Source organism: Theropithecus gelada, chromosome 4 (genome assembly GCF_003255815.1).
Source record: "Theropithecus gelada isolate Dixy chromosome 4, Tgel_1.0, whole genome shotgun sequence".
Lineage (NCBI taxonomy): Eukaryota > Metazoa > Chordata > Mammalia > Primates > Cercopithecidae > Theropithecus > Theropithecus gelada.
Window position 1 is genome coordinate 87,574,937 of NC_037671.1, and position 26,114 is coordinate 87,601,050.

The 26,114-nt window shown below is 36.4% G+C and overlaps 1 protein-coding gene across 4 annotated transcripts in view; it reads right to left on the reverse strand.

Moving 5' to 3' along the window:
* Positions 1–26,114, reverse strand: part of RNGTT (RNA guanylyltransferase and 5'-phosphatase) — a 340,094-nt gene that overhangs the window by 45,954 nt on the left and 268,026 nt on the right. For all 4 annotated transcript variants that reach the window (XM_025383641.1, XM_025383640.1, XM_025383643.1 and 1 more), the window contains one exon: positions 13,229–13,295. In XM_025383641.1, the coding sequence (XP_025239426.1) occupies positions 13,229–13,295 (67 nt within the window). The remainder of the gene's footprint in view (positions 1–13,228; positions 13,296–26,114) is intronic.

A 26,114-nucleotide genomic window follows, 5' to 3' on the forward strand; every position in this document is an offset into this window, starting at 1 on the left:
TGCTGTACTGACTGTAAAATAACTGCCTTAAAAAAATAATCCCAAATAATGGTTATAGTCCTTACTTTCCATATATGGTTGCTGCAAAAAATTCCGACTTAAAATATAGAAGACTTTTCAAGCCTTTCTGCAGTGTCCAAGTGGAAACTTGGGGCTGACTCAGCCTTACAGCCACTCACAATTCTTGGACTGTCAGAACTGGAAAAGACAACTAATATCAAGGAATGGCCCTGTGGCCTGTGTCTCTCCATAACAACCCTTTGGTTGATTAAATGTGATGTTGAGAGGCTTCAATCCTTCTTGGTTTTATGAATTCTGGCTGGTAAGTGAAGTTTTCACAATGAGAAACCTACAAGTATTAGCATTAAGATTTTTACTAGACTTTAAAATGCTCTAGAAAAAAACAGAGTAACTGGTATAAAATGTAAACTATTAAACTAGAACATATCTACAAAAATAAGATATGAAAAATAGAATATATACATATATACATTATTAAGATAAAGGTATTATGTTATATAGAAATACCCAGTCCCCAATCCTCACATAAAGGACTTCTGAAAAACTTCCCTTTTTAATTTCAAAGACTGCATATAAAGGTATAAAGAACTACATCGCTTACTTAATAAAATCCTAAGTGGCATACATCCCAGTACATTTAGAAATTTAATCTCAATAAAGTCAAATGAGTTACAGTCTTGGATGAGGATGAAATCTGCTTCATTTATAGTATCAAACTATAGTTGTGGATATGTTAAGCATTTCCTTTCTTACTCCATGTTACCACTCATTATAAAATGGTGTTTTATTTAGCTTATTATATTTTAGGATAAAGCAAGAGGATAATCAAGCATGTTTAAAATCAAGTTCAAATAAAAAATTTTCTTGAAAACTTAATTTTTTATGAATCCAGTATCTCTTTGGTTAATAGAAAACTTGAGAGAACGTTTTATTCACTTTTTATGGCTCACAATTTGGGGTCTCTGAATGCTCTCCAGTGGGGTTCATGAAACCTCTGAAACTATAAGCAAAAGTATGTGTATGTATGTAAACTATTCTAGGGAGAGGGTTCATGGTTTTCACAGGATTCTGAAAGGGGTCGGTGATCAGGAAGTAGAGTCTCTACATTGGGTGAAAGTTGAGGACTCAGCTTCTTTGAAAAAGAACTTTCCCCATGACTTACTGAAGATGTTAAGAGATTAAAAAAAAAAAAGTAAGTTAAGGAAGGCTGGGCACAGTGACTCACATCCGTAATCCCAAAACTTTTGGGAGGCTGAGGCAGGAGAATTGCTTGAGCTCGGGAGTTCCAGACCAGCCTGGGCAATAATGTGAGACCTCATCTCTATAAAAAATTTAAAAATTAGCGGAACATGGTGGCACACGCCTGTAGTCCCAGCTGCTCGGGAGGCTGAGCTGCAGAAAATGGTGGATAGGAGACAGGACTAATGTGCATCTCCCACTTGGATGAAGTGAACAGTGTGTGAAGACTCACACTGTTAACTTTTACTCCAAGAACCACCACAGAAACATACCAGGAAAACCAAAAGAAGTCACAGACCGTTTGAAAGAAGTGGCTTGCTGCTGCAAACTCCATGAGACAGCCAAAAAACTGTGAGTTCCCGAAGTGTGAGCGGGGAGAAGTGCTTCTGAACACATATCCCCACTGGAAAACCTGAAAATCCAGATCATGGAAGAAGGATTTAACCTCACTTAGAGCTGAAATGGATTTAGAGAGCTGAAGAAAATATAAAAGTAGAAGAAGCAATGGGAAGAGCCCTGTAGGCACTCCTGATCCCCAGCTCGAGCCCAGGGAAGCCATTCTCGGCCTTATCTGAGAGAGGTCCTTGCGGAAGGCAGCCAGCAGAATTGGGAAGGAGCCACAGGGTGAAATAAGCTCCTAGATGAACTCTGTAATAATTTCAAATGAGCACAAGTTTTCCTAAACAGAATTGGGGGGTGGGGGGGGAAAATGGGAAGTGCAGATATGAGCACAGAAACTGCAGCTGATGGTGCAGGCAGGTGGGGAGGGGCAAGGCCTGAGAGCCCTGCTTGCTGTGGAGAGACTTGTAGCTTGGGTCAAGATCTCAGTCCTGCTTCCAGCTCCATGAATATAAACTTGGTGCTGTCGGTGGGGCACAGTGGGAGGAAGACTGGCATTGCTGGCTGCATGGGAACTGGGTAAAGCATGTCACTGCCAGCTTTCCCCACTTGCCTGGTGACCTGTATGATGCAGCAGAGGCAGCCATAATCCCCCTTGGAACATAAATCCATTGGCCTGAGAACCACCCCGCTATGCCCCACAATGTCTGCATTAAGCCCTGCTCAAGGAGAGTCTGAGCTCAGATCTGCCCAATCCTGCCCCACCTGATGGTTTTTCTCTACCCACTCTGGTAGGCGAAGACAAAAGACATAAACTCTTGGGACCTCTATGGCCCCGCAATCACCTGAGAAACCCAAGTATTTATCCTGGCCAATGTAGGGCAAGATTATATCCCCCTCCTACTACCACAGCTGATATTATCTTGAAAGCACCACCTCCTGTCTGGAGGCCAGTCAACTCAAGCCATTACAGCAACTCATAACAGAAAAATCCTGTACCCAAGGAAGGAGAAAACAACAGCTAATTCCACCACCTGCAACACCTTGGCCAACCAGAAGTCCAGAGTCTGTCCACGTGACAACTTCACCACTAGCATAACCATATTCAAGAAAACCAGCACACTAAACAAATCAACAACCAATGATTCCTACAGAGTCCACTTCAGTCCCCTGTCACTACCGGGGCAGGTGCTGGTATCCACAGCTGGAAGATCTAAAGATGACTCACATCACAGGACTCTGTAGGCACTCCCTAGCACCAGCCAGGAGCCAGGTAGCCCCACTGGGTGGCTAGACCTAGAAGAGCAATAGTAATCATTGCAGTCTGGCTCTCAGGAAGCCCAGTCCCTAGGGGAAGAGGGTGTGATGGTTAATATTGAGTGTCAACTTGATTGGATTGAAGGATGCAAAGTATTGTTCCTTGGTGTGTCTGCGAGGGTGTTGCCAAAGGACATTAACATTTGATGTGGACTAGGAAAGGCAGACCCACCCTCAATTCAGGGGGGCACAATCTAATCAGCTGCCAGCACAGCCAGAATAAAAGCAGGCAGAAGAACACAGAAAGACTAGAAAGGCTAAGTCTTCTGGCCTCCATGTTTCTCCCGAGCTGGATGTTTCCTGCTCTCAAACACCAGACTCCCAGATTCTTCAGCTTTTGGACTCTTGGACTTACACCAGTCATTTGCCAGGGGCTCTCAGGCCTTCGGCCACAGATGGAATGCTGCACTGTCAGCTTCCCTACTTTTGAGGTTTTGGAACTCGGACTGGCTTCCTAGTTCCTCAGCTTGCAGATAACCTGATGTGGGACTTCATTGTGACCGTGTGAATCAATTCTCCTAATAAACTCCCCTTCATATATACATCTATCCTATTAGTTCTGTCCATGTAGAGAACCCCGACATACAAGGGGAGAGCACCATATCAAGGGTTCACTCTGTGGGAAAAAAGAATCTGAACAGCAGCCCTTGAGGTCCAGATCTATCCACTGAAACAGTCTACTCAAATGAGAAGGAACCAAAAAAGTGATTCTGGTATGATGAAACAAGGTTCTTATAACACCCACAAAAGATCACACAAGCTCCCCAGCAATGGATCCAAACTAAGAAGAAATCCGAACTGACAGATAAAGAATTTAGAAGGTTGATGATTAAGCTACTCAAGGAGGTACCAGAGAAAGGTAAAAATCAAAGAAATTTTTTAAAAAATACAGGATATGGAAAAAAATCTCCAGAGAAATAGATATCACAAAGAAAGGACAATTACAACTTCTGGAAGTAAAAGACACACTTAGAGAAATACAAAATACACAGGAAAGTTTCAACAACAGACTAGAACAAGTAGAAGAAAGAATTTCAGAGTTTGAAGACAGGCTTTTGAATTAACCCAATCAGACCTTTAAAGACAAAGAAAAAAGAATTAAAAAAAAAAAAAAAGGAAAACGCCTCCAAGAAATTTGGGATTATGTTAAAATGACCAAATATGAGAATAACTGGTGTTCCTGAGGAAGAGGAGAAATCTAGAAATTTACAAAATGTATTTGAGGGAATAGTCAATAAAAACTTCCCTGGTCTTGCTAGAGATCTAGGCATCCAAACACAGGAAGCTCAAAGAACACCCGGGAAGTTCATCACAAAAAGATGATTGCCTAGGCACACAGTCATCAGGTTATCTAAAGTCAAGATAAACGAAATAATCTTAAGAGCTGTGAGACAAAAGCCTCTGGTAATCTATAAAGGAAAACCTATCAGATTAACAGCTCATTTCTCCTTACAAACCAGCAGGCCTTAGTTTGTAAGGCCTGAAACAAAATAACTGTCAGGTAAAAAGTTTGTGTCCAGCAAAATGAAGTTTCATAAATGAAGGAGAGATAATCATTTTTAGACAAACAAATGCTGAGTTAATTTGCCACTACTAAGCCAGCACTACAAGAAATGCTTAAAAAGTTCTGAATCTTAAAACCTCAAAATGCACCAAAATAGAACCTCCTTAAAGCATAAATCTCACAGGGCCTATAAAACAACACCACAATGAAAACAACACAAAACCCCAAGGTATTCAGGCAACAACTAGCATGATGAATAGAACAGTACCTCACATCTCAATACTAACATTGAATGTAAATGGCCAAAATGCTCCACTTAAAAGATACAGAATACCAGAATGGATAAAAATCCACCAACCAAATATGCTATCTGTTGTCTTTAAGAGACTCATCTAACACATAAGGACTCAAATTAACTCCAGGTAAAGAGGTGAAGATATTCCATGCAAATGAACACCAAAAGTGAGCAGGAGTAGCTATTCTTATATCAGACAAAACAGACTTTAAAGCAACAATGGTAAAAAAAATAAAGAAAAAGAGGGACATTATACAATGATAAAAGGATTAGTCCCCAACAGGAAAATGTCACAATCATAAATACATGCACCTAGTACTGGAGCTCCCAAATTTACCAAACAATTACTACTAGACATAAGAAATGAGATAGACGGCAACACCATAATAGTGGGGGACTTCAATACTCCACTGACAGCACTAGACAGGTCATCAAAGCAGAAAGTCGACAAAGAAACAATGGACTTAAACTATACCCTGGAACAAATGGACTTAACAGATATATACACAACATTCTACCCAACAACTGCAGAATATACATTCTTATTATAGCACATGTTACATTCTCCAAGACAGACCATAAAACAGACAGGTCACAAAACAAGTCTCAATAAATTTAAGATAACTGAAATTATATCAAGTATTTTCTCAGACCACAGTGGAATAAAATTGAAAATGAACTCCAAAAGGAACCCTCAAAACCATACAAATACATGGAAATTAACTTATCTGCTCCTGAATGATCTTTGGGTCAACAATGAAATCAAGATGGAAATTAAAAAGTTATTTGAACTGAATGATGATAGCGACACAACCTATCAAAACCCCTGGGATACAGCAAAAGCAGTACTAAGAGGAAAGTTCATAGCATTAAATGCCTACATCAAAAAGTCTGAAAGAGCACAAACAGACAATCTAAGCTCACACCTCAAGAAACTAGAGAAACAAGAACAAAACGAACCCAAACCCTGCAGAAAAGAAATAACAAAGATCAGAGCAGAACTAAACCAAATTGAAACAAACAAACAAAAAAAGCAATACAAAAGATAAATAAAATGAAATGCTGGTTCCTTGAAAAGGTTACAAAAAAATTGATAGACCATTAGTGGGATTAACCAAGAAAAGAAGAGAGAAAGAGAGAAGAATCAAATAAGCTCAAGTAGAAATGAAATGGGAGATAATACAACTGATACCACAGAAATTAAAAAAAATCATTCAACGCTACTATGAACACCTTCAGGCACACAAACTAGAAAACCCAGAGGAAAGGGATAAATTCCTGGAACTATACAACCCTCCTAGATTAAACTAGGAAGAAACAGAAACTCTGAAGAGACCAATAACAAGTAGTGAGATTGATACAGCAATAAAAGAAAAAATTGCCAACAAAAAAAGTCCAGGACCAGATGGATTCACAGCTAAATTCTATCACACATTCAAAGAAGAGTTGGTACCAATCCTACTGAAACTATTTCAAAAGATAGAGAAGAGGGAATCCTCCCTAAATCATTCTATGAAGTCATTATTGCCCTAATATTAAAACCAGGAAAGGACATAACAAAAAAAGAAAACTATAGACCAATATCCCTGATGAACACAGATGTAAAAATCCTCAACAAAATACTAAGTTACTGAATCCAACAGCATATTGAAAAGGTAATACATCACTTTCAAGTGGCTTTCATACCAGAGATGCAGGGTTGGTTTAACACATGCAAGTTAATAAATGTGATACACCACATAAACAGAATTAAAAACAAAAATGCTATCAATAGATGCAGAAAAAGCATTTGACAAAATCTAGCATTTCTTGTGATTAGAACCCTAGGCAAAATCAGCATAGAAGAAACACACCTTTAAGGAAGGAGACCACCTCTCCCATTGTCTCCTGTTTCATAAGAAAGCAAAAAGTTAAAAAAAAAAAAAAAAGCAGCAGAAGTGAGATCAATAGTCAGAGGGCTTGGTGCCAAGAACCGGGCCTGGTAGTTAAACATCAATTCCTGACCTAACCGTTGGTGTTATCCACAAATTCCAGACATTGTACGAGGAAGACTTGTGAAACTTTCTGTTCTGTTCTGCTAGCCCCTATCACTGATGCATGTAGACCTCAGTCACATAGCCCCCACTTGCACAATGTATCATGACCCTTTCACATGGACCCCCTAGAGTTGTAAGCCGTTAAAAGGGACAGGAATCTTTACTTTGGGGAGCTTGGATCTTGAGACGCGCATCTACCAATGCTCCCAGCTGATTAAAGCCTCTTCCCTCATAAAACCAGTGTCCAAGAGGTTTTGTCTGTGACTGTTCCTGCTACACCTTAAGGTACTAAAAGCCATCAATGACAAACCCAAGGCAACATTACACCGAAAAGGGAAAAGTTGAAAATATTCCCCCTGAAAACTGGAATAAGACAATGATGCCCACTTTCACCACTTCTATTCATCACAGTAATGGAAGTCCTAGCCAGGGCAATCAGACAAGGGAAATAAATAAAAGAATCCACATCAGTAAAGAGGAAGTCAAACTGTCACTTTTTGCTGATGATATGATTGCATACCTAGAAGACCCTAAAGACTTATCCAAAAAGCAACTAGATCTGATAAATGAATTCAGTAAAACTTCAGGACACAAAATTAATGTACACAAATCAGTAGCACTGCTATACACCAACACCAACCAAGCTGAGAATCAAATCAATAACTCAACCCTTTTAAAACAGCTGCAAATAAAATAAAATACTTAGGAATATACCTAACAAAGGAGGTGAAAGACCTCTACAAGGAAAACTACCAAACATTGCTCAAAGAAATCAGACAACAAAAACAAATGGCAACACATCCCATGATTATGGATGAGTAGTATCAATACTGTGAAAATGACCATACTGCCAAAAGCAATCTATAAATTCAATGCAATTCCCATAAAAATACCATCATCATTCTTCACAGAACTAGAAAAAACAATCCTAAAAGTCCCAAGTTTACACATATTTATGTCTTTATGTAGGGCTTAGACGGAAAACTAAAACTAAAAGATGAGTAAATAATGGAAGAGTGTGTGTGTGTGTGTTCAGCTGTAGGAATAATTGTTATGCTCCGTTTTATATATTTAATACTAATAGTACAGATGTACAGGTATTTATTAGCACGCTATAGCAAATTTCTGAATCATTTAACATGTGTCCAAATATCTATTATCTTTTTGTGTTCTTTCTTTTCTCTTTCGGAACTTTATAAAATGGAGCTCGTTTTTAGGTAAAATATCTCTAGCAAACATTGCCTGCAACACCAAGCCACCCACACTGAGGAACTTAAGTCTTGTGATGTTAATGAATGAGAATGTCTTTTCCTCCATGATCAAGTGAACAATTTCATATCATGATTTAATTTTAAAAATCAACAACCAATATGTTCTTAAGAAAAGCAAAGCAGTCTCCATTTTTTAAAGGTTATATATTATCTTTACATTTAGTTTAACGGGAAAAAAGTGAACATAACAAATACTGGTATTTCATATTCACAAGTCAGGTACAAGCCAACGTAGGAAATGAACCTAACTTTTATAACCTAATGTCAAGCATTTGAACTATGATTTTTAAATTGTTATCCAATTAACTTACATTCTAATTCATATGCATGTAATTTGATGGAGCCATAGGAATTATGAAAGAACTTCAACAATTAATAAGGATAAGAATCTTTTCACAGTGAATGAAAGAAATCTTTCCCACAACAACATCAAAGGAAAAAGACACCCTAAAATCATGAACTTTTTTCTACAGGGCCGATTATCTAGGCATAAAGGATTGACAAAAGATTGACTTTGTCACTGAGCTTGTTAGGAAATGTGCAGATAAAGAAAATGTTATATTAATAAATCAGGTGAGTGATAGGGCAACTACCACTCAGATACACATAACTCTGAGACTGTACTTTTGAGGCACTATGTAACTCACACCACGAACACAAAAATTCTCTCCTTACTGAAATATATCAGATAAGCCTCTCTCTTTTTAGTTACTTCAGCTCTAATAAAGAGAAACAGGATTTTCCAAATCATTGGTCAGAAAAATATTGAGCTGTCATAAATGTTCCTGCTGAAACCTATTAGGATTCCTGGCTATACTGCTGAATTTGGTGAATGGGATAGTGAGAGGGGTTTATGAAGAGAATCTTGCCAATTCTCCTCATGTTACAGGGATATTAAAAATGGAAGAAAAAAATGGACTTGAATACTTGTCATTATTTAAGGAACTAGAAAAGTCAAGAGGTTCTATAATTTAAGATCCTAATGATGAACTTTAGAGAAAGTTTAGATTTAGGTTAAATTAATGGAGTTATTTAAAGAGGTGCTAATGCTATGGTAACTAAGATAAGATTTTTCATTTAAAAATGTTGATATTGTGGTGGCCAGGTATGGTGGCTCACACCTGTAATCCCAGCACTTTTGGAGGCTGAGATGGGTGGATCACTTGAGTCCAGGAGTTTGAGACCAGCCTGGGCAACACGGCGAAACCCCATCTCCACAAAAAAATTAGCCAGGCGTGTGGTATGCACCTGTAGTTCCAGCTACTTGGGAGACTCAGGTGAGAGGATCACCTGAGCCTGAGAGGCCAACGCTGCAGTGAGCTGCAGTGAGTTGTCATTGTGCCACCGCACTACAGCCTGGGTAACAGAGTGAGACTCTGTCTCAAAAACAGATGTTGATATTATGACTGAACATCTTCAGTATTAAGTATGTTGCATATTCTATTTAGCCTTAGTCTACTCTGAAAAATCCTTATTTTTCAAAACATAAAAATATGTCATAAGCAAGTGGAAAGGAGTTTTAACTCACAAGTCTCACATGGATAGAAGAAAAATAACACATGGAGCCAAGAAACAACTGTGAAGAAAAATCAGAAAACTATGTAACAACAACAAAAAAAATCACAAAACAAGTGTATTGGCTTCTGGCCAGGTGCGGTGGCTCATGCCTGTAATCCCAGTACTTTGGGAGGCTGAGGCGGGTGGACTGCCTGAGGTCAGGAGTTCAAGACCAGCCTGGTCAACACAGCAAAACCCCAGCTCTACTAAAAATACAAAAAATTAGCCAGGCGTGGTGGTGTGAGCCTGTAATTCAGCTACTCGGGAGGTTGAGGCAGGAGAATCGCTTGAACTCGGGAGGCAGAGGTTGCAGTGAGCCAAGATTGTGCCACTGCACTCCAATCTGGGTGACAGAGTGAAACTCTGTCTCAAACACACACACACACACACACACACACACACACACACACACATACACACATATATATACACACATACAGGTTTCTCAGAAAACATTAATAGAAAGTTACAAAAACAAAACTGAGTGTCTCAACTCTTTCCTTTTTATAAATTGCCTTGAATGCTAATATTTTTTCATTTCTTATAAGAAAGTTTAATAGAATCAATTAACCCACCCTTAACTAATATTACTATAAAAACAATTTTTGATAAAAGATTAAATAATGCTTTCCCACTAAGATAAGAAACAAGACAAGTATGTCTGTTCTTGCCATTTCTATTCAACTCTGTATTGTAGGATTTAGTCAGTGCAATAAAGAAAAAGCAGGCCAGGGGTGGTAGCTCATGCCTGTAATCGGGTTCAAGACCCACCTGGCCAACACAGCAAGACCCTGTCTCTATAAAAAAGAAAATTTAAAAAAAGAAAAGCAATAAAAGGCATCAAGATCAGAAAGAAGGAGAACTGTCCTTACTAGTAGAGGACTATCATTTATGTAGACAATCCTATGAAATCTACATAAAAGCTACTGAACTAATAATCGAGTACAAGATGGTAGAGTTTAAAGCCAATACATGAAAAGAAAAAAAGATCAATCAACTTTTTACAGCCTGGCAAGTACCATTAAACAATCAGAAATTAAAATTAAATCCTGCCCAAGTGTCAGGGTGAGTAAAAAAAAATTAAAAGAAAACTTTTGTAATAGTGTACAAAATACAAAATGGATAAATTTGCTTGAAAAATGTCTAAAACCAATATACTGAAAGCAACGACATATTGCTGAGAGACCTAAATAACTAGAGAGCGATGTGGCCTTAATGAATTGGAATATTTGATACTGTTAAAATTTCAGTTCTCTGCAAACTGATCTATACGTTCAACACAATCCTAATCACAATCTGAACAGGCATTTTTATAGAAACTGACAAGATGATTATAAAAATTCATATGGAAATGAAAGGAACCTAGATTAGCCAAACAACATAGAAAAAGAACAAAGTTGGAGGATTTACACTACTTCGTGATTTGTTATAAAGCTACAGAAATCAATATAGTGTGCTTATTGGTAGAGGGATAAACACATAGGTCAACGGAATGGAAGAGTCCAGAAATAGATTCACACATATATGGATCAACTGATTTTCAACAAAGCTATAAGGTCTTTATTCTTTTCGAAAGTGGTTTTGGAACACCTATATATCAATATGTCTGGAAAAAAAATATTTGAGAGTAACATTCTGGGAAAAAAAAGATTAAAAGAAAAAAAAAAAAAGAACATCAATCCATACTTGACTCTTCTATAACGATTAACTCAAATGGACAATAAACCTAAATGTAAAACCTAACAGCATAAAACTTCTATCAGAATACATAGAGAAAAATCTTTGTGACTTTGGGTTAGGAAAATATTTCTTAGATACAACAACAAAAGCATGAGCCATGAAAGAAAAATAAACTGAACTTCATCAATACTAAGAACTGCTCTTTGAGGACACTGTTAAGAGATGAAAAGACAACCTACAGCTGGGAGAAAATAATTGCAAATCACAAATCTGATACAGGACTTATATCCAGAAGATACAAAAAATGTTCAAAACTCAGTAAGAGAACTAAAAACCCAATTTTAAAATAACAAGATTTGAAGACATACTTCACTAGAGAAGATTTGAACATATATTTGACCAGATTCAGATGGGAAAAAAGTACATGAAAAGAATCTCAGTCATTACGGAAATGTAATACAACTACCACATGACCCAGCCATTCCCCTCCTAGATATTTACCCAAGAGAAAGAAAAGCATATGTCTATGCAAAACTTGTACACAAATGCTCACAGCAGCTTTATCTGTAACAGCCCCAAACTAGAAACAACCCAAATGCCCATGAGCAGGTGAAAGGATAATCAAACTTGCTATAGCCATAGAATGGAATACTACTAATGGCAAAAAAACACAATTACTTTTACACCAACCTTATACTTGGCAATAAAAAATAATAAACTAGTGATAAGTGCAATAATGTGGATGAATCTCAAAATAATTATGCTGAGTGAAAGAAGGCAAAAAAGAGAGAAAGTGAATATACACTATATGATTTCACTTATATAAAGCTCTAGAAAATGCAAATTAATCTATAATAACAAAAATCAGATTAGTGGTTGCTTGGAGACCACAAAAAAAAAAAAAAAAAAAAGGAAGGGCAGGAGGGGGAAATTTCAAAGGGGCACAGGGAAACTTTTTGAAGTGATTAATATGTTAATTATCTTGATTGCAGTTATGGTTTCACAACTGCAAGCATGTCATAATTTATCAAATTGTACAGTTTATTGTTTGTTAATTAGATCTCAATAAAGCTGTTAAAAACATTTTTGTTTTTCGAGGCAGTCTCACTCGGTCGCCCAGGCTGGAGTGCAGTGGTGTGATCATGTCTCACTACAACCTTGACCTCCCAGGTTCAGGGAATCCTCTAGCCTCAGCCTCCTGAGAAGCTGGGACAACTGCCATGCCATGCCCAGTTAATTTTTTTTTATTATTTTGTAGAGATGAGGTTTCACTATGTTGCCCAGGCTGGTCTCGAACTCCTGGGCTCAAGCAATCTTCCAGCCCTGGCCCTCCCACCTTGGCCTCACAAAGCACTGGGACTGTAGGCATGAGCCATGTGCTTGACCTGTAAACATTTTTTTAATGGCAAAAGGGATGATCTCAAAGATTAATCTCTAAATGTACTCTTCTAAATTAATCACTGAACTATTTTGGTCAAAGTCATCTTTACTATGGCAAGAATATTAAAATAATCAATTCCTTTGAAAAGCTGAATGATGTCTTCAGCAGAAATACGCAGAAGCTATTGAAATTATCACTTCACATTCACTGTTTTTTTGTTTTTGTTTTTGTTTTTTTTTTGAGACAGGGTCTCACTCTGTCACCCGGGCTGGAGTATAGTGGTGTTATCATGGCTCACTGCAGCCTCAAACTCCTGGGCTCAAGTGATCTTTCCACCTCAGCCTCCAGAGTAGCTGGGACTATAGGCACATGCCACTAAACTTGGCTAATTACAAAAAAAAATTTTTTTTGTAGAGACACGGTTCCCAACATAATCTCAACATCCTGGGCTCAAGTGATCCACCTGTCTTGGCCTCCCGAAGTGCTGGGACACAATATTTTTATATGTTGATGATTATTAGCAAGTTTTTGATGGATTCTAGATAAGAGAACATCCAGGAAAAGTACCCTGAAAATGAACAAACATACCTTGATTTGTGCAAAGGGTCTTTCATAACCTCCAACATACAGAAGACCAACATTCTGAGGAAGTAACCTACAAAGAAAAAAAAAGCATTATTTATAAAATACTCCTTATGAGTAAGGTTGTATAATTATCAAAATTTGAATAATAGATACAATATAGATACATTATAAAATATATTAGATGGATGCCGTGAGAAAAGTATTCTTGTCTTTCACACTATGAGATAGTAACCAGCAAATAAATAATTTTATATTTCAGAAAATAATGGGAACCAAGTGTGGCTGTGTGTGCCTACAGTCCCAGTTACTCGACAGACTGAAGCAGGAGGATTGCTTGACTCCAGGAGTCCAAGGTTGTAGTGTGCTATGACTGCACCTGTGAACAGCCACCCCCTTTAGTCTGGTCAATATAATGAGATCCCGTCTCAAATAATAATAATAAGTAAAATGTTGAGAATGAAAACTTAAATGTAGAACACTCTAACATATTAGTCATTATAACAAAATTACAGAGGGTCCTTGAATAACACAAATTTGAACAGCATGAGTCCACTTACACAGGGATCGTTTTTCAATAAAAGTTACACTGAGTGTGCCTGTCTTTCCTGCCTCCCCTTCCACCTCTTCCACCTCTTCTCCCTCTCCCACCACTGAGACAGCAAGACTAACCCGTCTTCCTCCTCCTTCTCAGCCAGCTCAATGTGAAGACGACAAGGATGAAGACGTGTATGATGATGTACCACCACTATGCAATGTACAGGAGATAATACAAACCTAAATACATCGGTACCAAAATCTAACAGGAAAACCTGACAAATACATAACCTTAACAAAAGGTACCCTCCACTAAGAGGTATAAGAGAGAAACTCACCATTAGAAAGTAGTGGAATAAAGGTATTTGCTATGAAGAGATCTGGAAAAGTTTGAATAGATGGGATTTGGGATTAGCCTCAAAGAGTGGGTAACACAAAGGGAAAAAAACAACATCCTGCGAAAAAGAAGATTTGAGACAAAGACAGCACAGGTACGGACGGAGTAAGGAATAATTTAGTTGGAGATGAGAACTCAAAAGAAGTTTAAAACTAACCATGAAGAATTTCAAATGGCATATACTTTATTTTGTAGGCAATATGGAGTCATATTAAAAGATGTACTTATTTCTTATAAAACAATAAACATGAAAATAAAAATCAAACCAAACAAAGGTCTAATATAAAAAAATGGTAATGATTATGGTCTCTGCATTATCCCTTCCTTCTTATTCCCACAGTTCTAATATGTCCTCACTCTTAAATGCAATGAAACATTGAGAATGAAGAAATACTATCATTATAACTGTGCTTGTGGAGTATGTAGGGAACTAGTAGTGGTGCGGGGTATAGGAAGCACATAATTAAATATTCTTGCATTTAACTGACCAAAATGTACATATATCTCATCTTTCTTTTATCACAAATCTTTACATAATGGACACTGTGAATAAATGGATACAACTTCAGTCTGAACATGATTATACATGAAGAAGAAAAAACAAATTGCTTATACTCCTTGCCCAGAGGAACTATGCAACGTCACTTCTCAAAGTCTCGACATTGAAAGTTAATGGCCTTTTAACTTAATAGATTTCTAATGATCTCTAGGATGGCTATAAATTCTATTGCATGAATCTCAGAATGGAACACTGTGTGGTATCTAGAGTCAAAACAAAAAATTAAACAACAATTGGAAACTCAAAACAATAAAAAACTTCTCGGCATGCCATATTGATATAATCACAGAAAATGAGAACACGAGATTATCATAACCATCTCTTTTAAATTCTGTTAGTGACTTCAAAACCCTACTTCAACAATTCCAGGATATACATTTATTTATAATTTAACTTCTCTGAAATTGAAATGCCTGTGATGCTAGGTGGTATCATCATAATAACCAGGTGACTGTTGTGAGGTAGTTGTGTGATTACCCTTCATTGACATGGTCTACTAAGACCATGAAAGCACAGTCTCATAGCAACTTAGATTCTATGAAATAAGGTACATATTTAGTCTCCTGGGAATATCCCTTGTACCCTATGTTCTATAAGAGCCTATAGGCCGGGCGTGGTGGCTCATGCCTGTAATCCTAGCACTGTGGGAAGCCGAGGAGGGCGGATCACCTGAGGTCAGGAGTTTGAGACCAGCCTGACCAACGTGGAGAAACCCCGTCTCTACTAAAAATCCAAAAATTAGCTGGGCGTGGTGGCGCACGCTTGTAATCCCAGCTACTCAGGTGGCTGAGGTAGGAGAATCGCTTGAACTCAGGAGGCGGAGGTTGAAGTGAGCCGAGATCATGTCATTGCACTCTAGCCTGGGCAACAAGAGTGAAACTCTTATCTCAAAAAAAAAAAAAAAAGAGCCTATAAAGTATTGAAGGGTCACTAAGAGAATATTAATAGCTGCTAAACACAATTCTGAATTAAGCCAACTTAGCAAAAACTTTCTTACATTTGGAATGTAAGTGATGACACTGTAATTTGAAACATACTGTTGATGGTTACAAACACGACTAAAGGCATTTGTTTAGTAGATTCAAATAGGAAACATAGGAAATGTCCCCTAATCTAAGAAATGGAGAATTTCTTAGCCCATCATTTGACAAATAAGAAATTAACCAACAAAATTTTAAATCTCTCCCAAATCATTGCTGGTATCATAAATTGAATGTTAGGTATATATAGCAGTAGTTTAATTTATTTCCTATATAACAAATGTTCACAGAAAACTTGATAAAACCTCCTTTAGCAGCAGGAATAGTCACTGTTCATACAAATAGATGCTAGAAAAGGAAAAGAATAAAAGCTGCCTGACATTTAAAAATCAGTATGCCTCTAAATTACTATCCATATGCATTTCAGGAAGCTTGCCAATATACTATTTAGTGTGTCCCTCCCTCCAACTTGCCTAATAACTACCTTTCCCTAAATAAGAAATTTCTTAAATATATCAGTTAGCACATATATATGTATGTATGTATATTTCACTTTTAAAAATTACTAGTCTTTCTTTTAACATGTGTCATAAAAGCCTGCTATGCATAAGATAATACTTTGAGAACACAAATTCCCACTTTTAAAATGGATTTCTTTAAATATTTTTACCTTTCAAAAAGTATTTTTGCAAATTGTATACGTAATTATTGTCAAGTAATATGTACCATTTCATCATGCAGGGTGCTTATGTACAATATAGCAATCACACATTTTTAAATCCCCACAGTAAAGCATTAATTCAGCACTAATAAACACATTTATACATATATTTAAAAATAGAAGCCCTGACTTACTTGGTACCAGGTAATTGTTTAGCCCTTAAGTTAGGTGAACATTACCATAACCTTTATACAAATGCTAACAACTCTGAGATATTTGTTTGCAACTAAATGCTTCTATACTGTGGCTACCAAAGAGGATGTTTTTGGAAAGTAGCAATAAAGAGACACTGTTGGACACAAACAATCTATTACAGCTTTAGAAGTTAAGAATAGGCAAGACTAATATCTATTTTGCTTTCAATTTTCCAAACACAAACACTAACCAATATCTATTCTGAAAAGAAAGCCCCAAAATTGTTTCCAGAAAAGTTTCTCATAAAAGAAAGTAAAACTTGTCAGGTAATAGAATAAATATTTAAAAGAACTTCATTCACCCAATACCGATGATACATCAAACACAGAAAACCTGCTTTAAAAGTAAATTGAGTCTGTAATTATTTCAAATTACAAGTTTAAAGGGGGCAAGAGATTCTTTCTAAAAATAAGCTAAATAACTCAAAATTAACTGTTCTATGTACAAACCATAACTATAGTACCCATTATCAGATATATTTTTAAATTGCAACAAAATACCTTGAAACAACTTACAGTACCTTGAATACTGACTTACATAAAATTCCACTGTTTAGCAAGTTATCCAAAGACCAGACTACATCCAATACATCTACTATTAGAAAACAAACAACCAAACAAATAGAAAGCAAATACACTTAATATAGGATCAATAGTGCCATCTTGAACTTAAGAAAATGCATATTATTGATAAGGTCTACATTATTCTTCGAATCTTCTAGTGGGATATAAATTTAAAAAGTGTATTCCACAAAGCAAATTTTTTTTTCCTTTTTTAAAAATTTCCAACTTTTATTTTAACTTCAGGGTATGTGTGCAGGATGTGCAAGTTTGTTACATCAGTAAACATGTGCCATGATGCTTTGCTGCAAAGACCATCCCATCACTCAGGTATTAAACCCAGCATCCACTAGCTATTCTTCCTGATACTCTCCTTCCTCCCACATAAAGCAAATTTTGAACAAATAAAGTAATGCAGATCATAGCCTCAGAACATAATTCAGCTAGAAATCAATAACCAGAAAAATCCTCATGTCTGTAAAGACAGAAGTACACTTAAAAATAACCCATAGGTCAGAGGTAAAATCATAATTGAAATTACGAAACGTCTTCAGCTGAATAGCAAAGTAACAATATATCAAAACTTGTAGGTTGCAGGTAAAACCAACTTATAAAGAAATTTATAATCCAAAAGGGGAAAGGGAAGAAAAAAGCAGCAAAGAAAACCATCAAACTGGGTTTATTCTAAAAATAATTTAATATTAAATAACTCACCATTGTAATTACCTGAGGAACAGGATGGGGGGAAAGACCGTATTGTTATAATGGCAGAAAAGGTATTTGAAAAACACTAAACACCCTTGTATAAGTACTCTTAAATAAGGAGGAGAAGCTAACTTTTCAATTTTATCTAAATGATCTAAGTAAATAAATAAATCAAACCCTACAGGAAACACACTTAATGGGGAAATTTTTAAATTTTAGATTGAGAAGAATGCAAAAACACCTTCTATCACCATTTTTGTTTAACAATGTACTAGAGGCCCTAGCCAGTGTTTTAGGCAAGGAAAAACATGATCTAAGGTTTAGAGGGAAAAAAGCTCACAGTATTCATAAACATAATATATATACATATGTATTCCCCCCAAAATGCAGAAAAATTACTAGGATTAATCAGTGAATTTATAGTAAGATTCCTGGATACTAGATCCATTAGAGAAAGATAGCAGTTGTATTAACATGCAGTTAAAAAAATGAAACTATGGATGATCCAATTCAAAAAAAAATTTTTTTTTTTTTTTTTTTTTGAGACGGAGTCTCGCTGTGTCTCCCAGGCTGGAGTGCAGTGGCGTGATCTCGGCTCACTGCAAGCTCCGCCTCCCGGGTTCACGCCATTCTCCCGCCTCAGCCTCCCAAGTAGCTGAGACTACAGGCGCCCGCCACCACGCCCGGCTAGTTTTTTGTATTTTTAGTAGAGACAGGGTTTCACCATGTTAGCCAGGATAGTCTCGATCTCCTGACCTCGTGATCCACCTGCCTCGGCCTCCCAAAGTGCTGGGATTACAGGCTTGAGCCACCGCGCCTGGCCTCAAAAATATTTTTAATCTAGGAATAAAACAAAAGAAGTGAAAGGCCTTAATAAAAGTATCAAACATTATTGCAAGAAATTTAAGAAAACCTAAGTAAATGAAAGAATACAACATGTTCATAGATAGGAAATCATAACACTGTTACCACATAAAATGTTCACAACCTGATCTATATATTAAATGCAATCTAAAGACTCCTGACAGAATTTGTATGAGAAACTTCATAAGCTCATTCAAATATATATGAGGAAAAGCAAAAGAACAAAAATATTAAAAATTATCCTAAAGAAGAACAAAGTAGGAGGACTAACTTACTAGATATCAAGACTTCTTCTCATACTTTAGCGGTAACGAAAATGGGATTGACGTAGGGACAAACAAGTACGTCAGTAGAATAGAATAGAGAACCCAGAAACGGTCCTACACATAGGCACTGAATTTATAACAAAGGTGGCATTGCAGAGCAGAAGTGAAAGGATAATCTTTCTAATAAATAGTGCAGGGATAACTGGCTATCCACACAGACGAAAATACGCCATACAGGAAATACTGGTATATCTGACTACATTAAAATTAATAATTTAAATTTATCAAGAGATAGGCCAAGATCCAAACTTCACACAAGTCACAAGAATAAACTCCAAATGGATTGGGCATCTAAGTACAAAAAAAGGAGAAACCTTACAAATATTAAAAGAAAACCTGAGTGAATTCCTCTTCAACCTTAATGTAACAAGGAAATAAGAGAAAATGTTGGTAAATCATACTATATAAATTTTTTTAAATGGCATGGCAAAAAACCACCAAAAACAAAGTCAAAAGATAACTGACAAACTGGAAGAAAATATCTGTAACATATACCACAGAAAAGGGACTACTAACTTTAACATATAAATAACTCTTAAACATTGAGAAGAAATGGGAAAAACACATTAAAAACATAATTAAAAAAATATAAAACATGGACATTAGGCATATGTAAAAATATTCAAACTCACTTGTAACTAGAAAAATGCAAATTAAAACAACACTGAGATACCATTCCCACTTACCAGACTGGCAAAATTAAAATGTGTGGACAACACATTCTGCTGGCCAGGCTTTGGAAAACACTCTCATATACTACTATTGGAAATGCAAACTAGTATAACCCGTCTGGAGGGAAATTTGGCAAAACTACACATGCACGTAGCTTTTGACCTAGTAATCTTCCTTCTGACAATGTCCTTGAAGATGTACCCCCCAAAACTAAAAAATACATATGTACAAGGCTATTTACTGCAGCACCGTTTGCAGTTGCAAAATGTTAAGGACAACCCAAATGCCCAGACATGGCAGAGTGGTTAAATAAGTTATGGTTAAATCCACATAATGGAATAATATGCAGCTGTAAAAGATGAGGACAATCTCTACTTACCAATAGGAAATGATTTCCGGGATATATTTACTGCGTTAAGAGAAAAAAAAGAAGGCGCAAGAGAGGATATATAGTACGCTATCCTTTGGTAAAGAAAAAGTATAAAACATTCATGTATCTGTTCCTTTGTGCAAAAGAATTACAGGAAGGCTAAAACAGAAACTAAAGAGACTGGTTTCCCATGAGGGACAGGTGCAAACAGGTAGAAATCATGGGAGAATACAAATAGGGCAGCAGGATGGGTGAAGACTGACATATCTATAAGAGTATCTTTTTATATAGTTAGGACTTAGAACCATTACAATGTTTCTATACCAAACAATCAATTAAAATCAATCACTATGTTGAGAGAACCTAAAAAGGAATGAAAATAATTACATTTACAAATGAATAATACACATTAAGGGTGATGGGGATGAAAGGAGCTACTTTAAGTAACTTCAGAAAACAGTATTTTGACTATACTCTGCAAGGCTACAGACAAAAAGAACTGTAGACAAACACCGTACTTGAGTCAGTAAACTTGTTTCTCATATGGGTACTGGTTAGTAATTATGAAAATATATACTAGGATTTAACAAACAAATATATCATGGATAATGAGATGCAGGTTTCTCACTGTACAAAGAGTTACAAAGAAGAAAACGAGAAAGGACAGAATTAACATTTTGATGTTGGATAAGGACCATCAGTAAGTCCTCAAGCCTTTTAATATACTGACAGATGGAAGAAGAAATAAATATAAATATACATGTTGCTGCTTGTTAGTATATGATACATTCTTAGCTCTGTCAACAGAGACGGCTTAAAATGACACCCAGAAGCAATGACCACACCTAGGATTAGATTTTTATTTCTAACTATCATTCACCAATAAAAAAAAACCCAGGGCTCCTTAGAGAAACAGCTAATTCCTAGGTGGAGGAAAGAAAACAGAAGATTCTGGAACATCTTATGGTATAGAAAGTAAGGAAGTACTGAAAAATGATGGAATGCATGCCAAAAAGACACAGAAGCCAACTTGAAAGAGCTCCCAGTGGTCAAATCAAAATCAAAACACTGAAATAAAGTTATAGTATTGGATTATAACCCATAAAATAAAATACAGTTCTGACCCTTGAATAACATGGGTTTGAACCACGTAGGTCTGCTTATACGCAGATTTCTTCTACCCCTGTCCTCACTGAGACAGCAAGAACCCCTCCTCTTCCTCAGCCTTCACAATATAAAGATGACAAGGATGAAGACTTTTAGGATGATCCACTCATGTCTAATGAATAGCATATTTCTTTTCTCTAGCTTGCTTTATTATAAGAATATAGTATATAACACATGTAAATACAAAATACATGTTAATTGACTGTGTATGTTATTGGTAAGGCTTCCAGTCAACAGTAAGCTATTAGTAGCTAGGTTTGAGGGGCAGTCAAAAATTATATGCAGATTTTCTACTGCAAGGGTGCCCTTGCATTGTTCAAGGATCAACTCTATTCTTAAGTCCGTACCAATAGGTCACGTGTGGTGGCTCACACCTATAATCCCAGCACTTCGGGAGGCCAAGGCAGGAGGACTGCTTGAGGCCAGGAGTTCAAGACCAGCCTGGTCAACATAGTGAGAACTTGTCTCTATAAAAAATAAATAAATGAATATTTTTTTAAAAGTCTACAGCAGGCCAGGCATGGTGGCTCACGCCTATAATCCCAGCACTTTGGGAGGCGGGCAGATCACCTAATGTCAGCAGTTCGAGACCAGCCTGACCAACGTGGTGAAACCCCGTCTCTACTAAAAATACAAAAATTAGCCAGGCATGGTAGTGGGCGCCTGTAATCCCAGTTACTCAGGAGGCTGAGGCAAGAGAATCACTTGAACCCGGGAGTAAGAGGTTGCAGTGAGCCGAGATCCCGCCACTGCACTCCAGCCTGGGACAACAGAGCAAGACTGTTTCAAAAAAAAAAAAAAGTTTATACCAATATAAATAAATATATGAGAAAGAAGAGACAGTTCTTGTTTACAGTAAAATTCCTCCAACTAAGTGACAGTCTACAAAATAACTGACCAGTATTCTTTTAAAAGTATCAAGGTCATGAAAAACAAGAAGAAAGTATTATCACAGATTGGATGAAAGAGCCATGACAACTAAATGTAATATAGGATCTTGGAGTGGATCCTAGATGAGAAAAAGTATATTATTGGGGAAACTGGCAAAAGTAGAACAATAAATGTACGAAAGTTGATAGCATTGTACCATGTTTATTTTGAGATCTTAATAAATGTCCTATGGTTATGTAAGATATTAAAAATGGGGGAAGCAATATGAAAGATATACAGGAATACTCTGAAATATTTTTGCAACTTTTCTGTAAGTCTAAAATTATTTTAAAATTAAAAAAAATTGGTCAAGTGTAGTGGCTCACACTATAATCCTAGCGCTTGAGGAGACTTGAGGCCAGGAGCTCAAGACTGCCCTGGGCAATGTAGCAAGACCTTGTGTCTAATTTTTTTTTTAAGTTAGTCAGGTATGGTGGCATGCACCTGTAGTCCCAGCTACCTGGGAGGCTGAGGTGAGAGGATTGCTTGATCCCAGGAATTCAAGACTGCAATAAGCTGTGATCACACCGCTGCAATCCAGCCTGGATGACACAGTGAGACACCTCATCTCAAAAATAAATAAATAACATTTTAAAAAGTTAAAATGAGATCATTTACAGACTGAAAGAAGCCAGTGAGTAGATGAAATTTATAACACACATTATCTCCTAGCTTGAACATATGACTACCCTAGGATCTGGCAATTCCAATTTTGTGTGAATACATGTGTCCTAAAGCACACGTGCAGTATGTTTGGCTATTACTGGTAAGCACCTCAAACTGCTATCCAACAAGTGCCTATATATAGTATTATACACCAATGAAAAGCAATGAATTCCATACAACATCATGAATGAATTTCAAAATCCTAATACTGAACAAAAGAAGCTAAACATAAAAGAACAAAGTGTGGTTTGGATTTGAGTCCCCGCCCAAATCTCATGTCAAATTGTAATCCCCAGTGTTGGAGGAGGGGCCTGGTGGGAGGTGACCAGCTCATGGGAGTGGATTTCCCCCTTGCTGTTCTCATGATACTGAATGAGTTTTCAGGAGACATGGTTGTTTAAAAGCATGTAGCACCTCCCCCTTTGCTCTCTCTTCCTCCTGCTCTGGCCATGTAAGATGTGCCTCCTTCCTGTTTGCCTTCCACTATGATTGTCAGTTTTCTGAGGCCTCCCTAGGCACGCTTCCTGTACAGTCTGCACAACTGTGAGTCAATTATACTTCTTTTCTTTATAAATTACCCAGTCTTAGGTAGTTCTTTATAGCAATGCAAGAACAAACTAATACAGTTAAATGCAAGAACGAACGAATACAGTTATATTTATATAAGGATCAAAACCAGGCAACAGCAAACACTAATTTTACAGATGACTACCTAAGTAGTAAAAGTGTAAAGAAGAGCAAAGAAGTAAAAACCACAGAGGTTGGGATACTGGCTATCTTTGGGTGGGAGAAAGCTGTGATTGAAAAACAGCATGTTAGGGCCTCTAGGGTGTTGGCAATATTATTTTTCTTGCCCTAAGTAGTGATTAAATGGGTGTTAGTTACATAAAATTTCATTAAGCTGTATATTTATGTTTTACGAACTTCCTATATGGGTATTGTATTTCATAAAAGGTTGTACTATATAATACAAAAAACACAAAGAAAAAAACAACATAAGTAATCAGTAAGAGAGACAGATTGACTCCTAAACAAGGGGTATAATATTAATTGATATATTAACATATTTTAATAGTGATAGATGAATATTTTAAGAGATAAGCTTCTAGAAAACCCTGAAGTCATTCATCCCCTTCTTAGCATAGAACTGCATAAATATAATATAAAAACAAAATTCTCACATAATCTTGGCATAATGATTTTAAATACAAACGCACTAAACTTTTAAAAAAGAAACATAACTACATTAAAATGTATAGACTCAGCCAAGACAGTTACAAGACCACAAACACAACGAACAAAATGATGGTTTTCAGAAACTGAACAACAGGCAGAGCAAGCCAGTGGTACCTGAAAGAAAGGAGGCAAATGAAGTGCAGCCCATGACTACCCTGGTTTCCTACCTGGAGCTTTCAGACTACAGTGCAAGAAGGAAGAATGCAAGCCTATGCAGCCTAAAATATTTGCTATCTGGTTATTTGCCAGCTCCTGCCCTAAATAAATGAAAGTGTATGTCCACAAAGAGGCTTGTACCCAAGTTTCAAAGCAATTTATTCATAATAGCCAAAAATTAGAAATACCTCAAATGTCCATCAACTAGTAAATGGTGATATAGTCACACAACAAAATAATACTCAGCAAAGAAAAGAGGACTGTTGATAAATGTGACAACATAGCTGAATTCAACGTTGAAAGAAGCCAGACACACTTCCTCAATAAAACACACATTGTATGTTACTATTGATATAAATTTATAGAAAATGAATACTATCCAGCAGATGATTGCCAGAGAAGGGAGTGAGGATATGGAAAAAGAGAAGAAGGAGAAGAGGGAAGAATTAGAAAAAGATAGAAGGAAAATGTTGGGGGTGATGGACATGTTTATCATCTTATCCTGGGAACAGCGATTTCATATGTAAAAACTGATTAACTTGAAAACTTTAAATATGTGCAGTTTATTATAAATCAATTATTCCTCAATAAAGCTGTAAACAATACAGACTTCATCCCCCAAATTTTGTTTAAAATATATATAGAGGTAAAAGAAAATCTACAGCTGTTCACAGACCATACAGCAAAATGAGCCTGCAAATAATTCTAAATAAAAAGGGCAATCAAAAAATTACCTTGAGACAAACAAAAAGCAACATACCAAAACTGATGAGATGCAGCAAAAGCAGTTCTAAGAGGGAAATTTATACCAATAAACACCTATAGCAAAAAAGAAGATCTCAAACAGCCTAATATTACATCTTAAGGAAACAGAAAAAGCCCAAAGTTAGCAGAAAGAAGGAAACAATAAAGATCAGAGCAGAAATTTTAAAAATTAGTGACTAGAAAATAGAAAAAGAAATCAATGAAACTAAGAATTGATTTTTTGAAAAGATAAACAAAACTGGCAAACCCTTACCTAGACTGAGAAAAAAAGATCCAAATAAATGAAATCAGAAATGAAAGAAGAGATACTACAACGGATACGTTAGAAATACAAAGGATCATCAGAGATTATTATGAACAACTATATGCCAATAAATTAGATAACCTAAAAGAAACAGGTAAATTCCTGGACATATACAACCTATCAGAACTGAATCATAACGAAATAGAAAATTAGAACAAACCAATTACAAGTAAGGAGATTGAATCTGTAATAAAAGAGTCTCTCATCAAAGAAAATCCCAGAACCTGATGGCCTCAAGCTGATTTTTACCAAACATTTAAAGAACTAATAACACTACCAAACTCTTCCCAAAAATCCAAGAGGAGAAAATACTTTCAACTCTTTTAACAAATCCAGCATTACCCTGATACCAACACCAGATAGAATATTACAAGAAAACTATGGACCAATATCCTTGATGAACATAAATGCAAAGATCCTCAACGAAATATTAGCAAATCAAATTCAATAGCACATTAAAAGGATCATACATCACAATCAGTAGGATTTATCCCAGGAATGAAAGGACAGTTAAACATATACAAGTCTATAAATGTGATAAACCACATTAACAAAATGAGGAACAAGACTCATATGATCATCTTATTGGCTATGGCAAAAGAATTTGACAAAATTCTTTTTTTTTTTATATTAACTAGTATTTTTATTTTTAATAACTTTAAACTTTAGTGAAAGCTTAGGAAGCAAGAAATCCTGAACTGTTTATCAGATGTTAACATTTTATAGATGAAATAATTCTACAAGTTTTATAAACATGTTTTCCCACATCATAACCCTTTTTT